Genomic DNA, 1,986 nt, shown 5'->3' with positions numbered 1-1,986 from the left:
ACATCCGTCAAAGGGAAGGCTCTTATGTGGGCAGAAGTGTATTACTTATTCTGCCTATTTTTTCCTTTCTTGAGATAGTCTTGCTCTGTTGCCCAAGTTGGAGTGCAGTGGCATGATCTCGGCTTACTGCGACCTCTGCCTCCTAAGTTCAAGCGATTCTCCTACCTCAGCTTTCCAAGTTGCTGGGATTATAGGCGCCCACCACCACACCCAGGTAATTCTTTTATTTTTAGTTGAGACTGCGTTTCACCATGTTGGCCAGGCTGGTCTCAAACTCCTGACCTCAAGTGATCCACTTGCCTCAGGCTCCCAAAGTGCTGAGATTACAGGTATGAGCCACTCCACCCGGCCCCTGTTTTCTTTTAGATACGTAGGAAATGCTGTGGTTTGTTGTAAGATATCTTAATATTCTTATTCCCAGGCTCTGAAACCTAATGTGAAGGTTTATGCTGCTGAACCCTTGAATGCAGATGACTGCTACCAGTCCAAACTGAAAGGGGAACTGATGCCCAATCTTTATCCTCCAGAAACCATAGCAGATGGCGTCAAATCCAGCATTGGCTGGAACACGTGGCCTATTATCAGGGACCTTGTGGATGATGTCTTCACTGTCACAGAGGATGAAATTAAGGTACGGCTCCAACAAGAAAAGAAATAACAAAGCATGGTGTAACTTCTTAGGCAGAGCCACCTTTTGTTATGAGTAGCAGCTGACCCGTGGCAACTTGACTAGGTAACTTCATGACAGGAAAGGACCCTAGATGTATGAATGACAACCCTCTTGACAGAAGCAAAGTTAGAATGAAAGCAAAGTCTTGGCAAGCATGCATATGTACTGATAAGAAAATTCAAACTGGACATATATATATATATATATATACATATTCTCATCTGACTTTTTAAAGTAAACCAACTAGACTCCCTTTAGACTAATTCCTACTCCCTTCCGTATCAACAGCATGCAACTCAGCTGGTGTGGGAGAGGATGAAACTACTCATTGAACCTACAGCTGGTGTTGGAGTGGCTGCTGTGCTGTCTCAACATTTTCAAACTGTTTCCCCAGAAGTAAAGAACATTTGTATTGTGCTCAGTGGTGGAAATGTAGACTTAACCTCTGTAGCTTGGGTGAAGCAGGCTGAAAGGCCAGCTTCTTCTGTTTCTGTTTAATTTACAAAAAGGAAATGGTGGGAATCAGTGTTTTTAGAAACTGAGGACATTTTGTTCCCTAGTCATTGTCAACTTTTCATCTTACCCTCTTAGTTATCAGATTCTTTATGGGTATTTCAGTAAGATTTAATACAGTTTTTTGGACTAAGTAGTAGAAAAACTTCCATACTTAACTGAGACATTTTGTCAAGGCCAAAAAATGTCTTGCAAAATGGGGTAGTGGACTGACAGGCCGATGCAGAAAATAAACTTTGCCCATCACTACTTGTGCCTCCCATCCCTGGAGTGCTGATGGGCACCAGGAAGACAAAATCTCTTTGAATCCGTTACTCCATTCCTCCTTGAGGCACTGTTGAAGAAATCTCACTTTTCACCCAGGGTACTGGTTCTGGTACATATGGATCATAAGTCCATTTGGGAAAGACTCGTTTATAGAGGTTCATCAGTACTGTGTCTTGAGATTTTAGCTTCCCATCAAAGCTGCATTTCATGTGGCCATGGGTACCTAGAAATAAAACAGAACAAGTTGGTCAAATTAAAAGTAGAAAATTTTGGCCGGGCGCGGTGGCTCACGCCTGCAATCCCAGCACTTTGGGAGGCCAAGGCGGGTGGATCACGAGGTCAAGAGATCGAGACCATCCTGGTCAACATGGTGAAACCCCGTCTCTACTTAAAATACAAAAATTAGCTGGGCATGGTGGCGCACGCCTGTAGTCCCAGCTACTCGGGAGGCTGAGGCAGGAGAATTGCCTGAACCCAGGAGGCGGAGGTTGCGGTGAGCCGAGATCGTGCCATTGCACTCCAGCCTGGGTAACAAG

General features: G+C 44.5%; 1 protein-coding gene across 1 annotated transcript; it reads left to right on the top strand.

Moving 5' to 3' along the window:
* Nucleotides 1-304: 304 nt before the first annotated feature.
* On the top strand, nucleotides 305-1,721 carry LOC108299231 (serine racemase-like). The gene is made up of 2 exons (XM_017521555.2): nucleotides 305-631; nucleotides 959-1,721. The coding sequence occupies exons 1-2, from the start codon at nucleotides 506-508 to the stop codon at nucleotides 1,166-1,168; spliced, it is 336 nt and encodes a 111-aa protein (XP_017377044.1). The 5' UTR covers nucleotides 305-505; the 3' UTR covers nucleotides 1,169-1,721.
* The last annotated feature ends 265 nt before the right edge of the window (nucleotides 1,722-1,986 follow it).

Source organism: Cebus imitator, unplaced genomic scaffold (assembly GCF_001604975.1).
Source record: "Cebus imitator isolate Cc_AM_T3 unplaced genomic scaffold, Cebus_imitator-1.0 Scaffold3106, whole genome shotgun sequence".
In the NCBI taxonomy this organism is placed as follows: Eukaryota; Metazoa; Chordata; class Mammalia; order Primates; family Cebidae; genus Cebus; species Cebus imitator.
The sequence above is the reverse complement of the archived record's forward strand: the minus strand, read 5'-3'. Positions and strand labels throughout refer to the sequence as shown.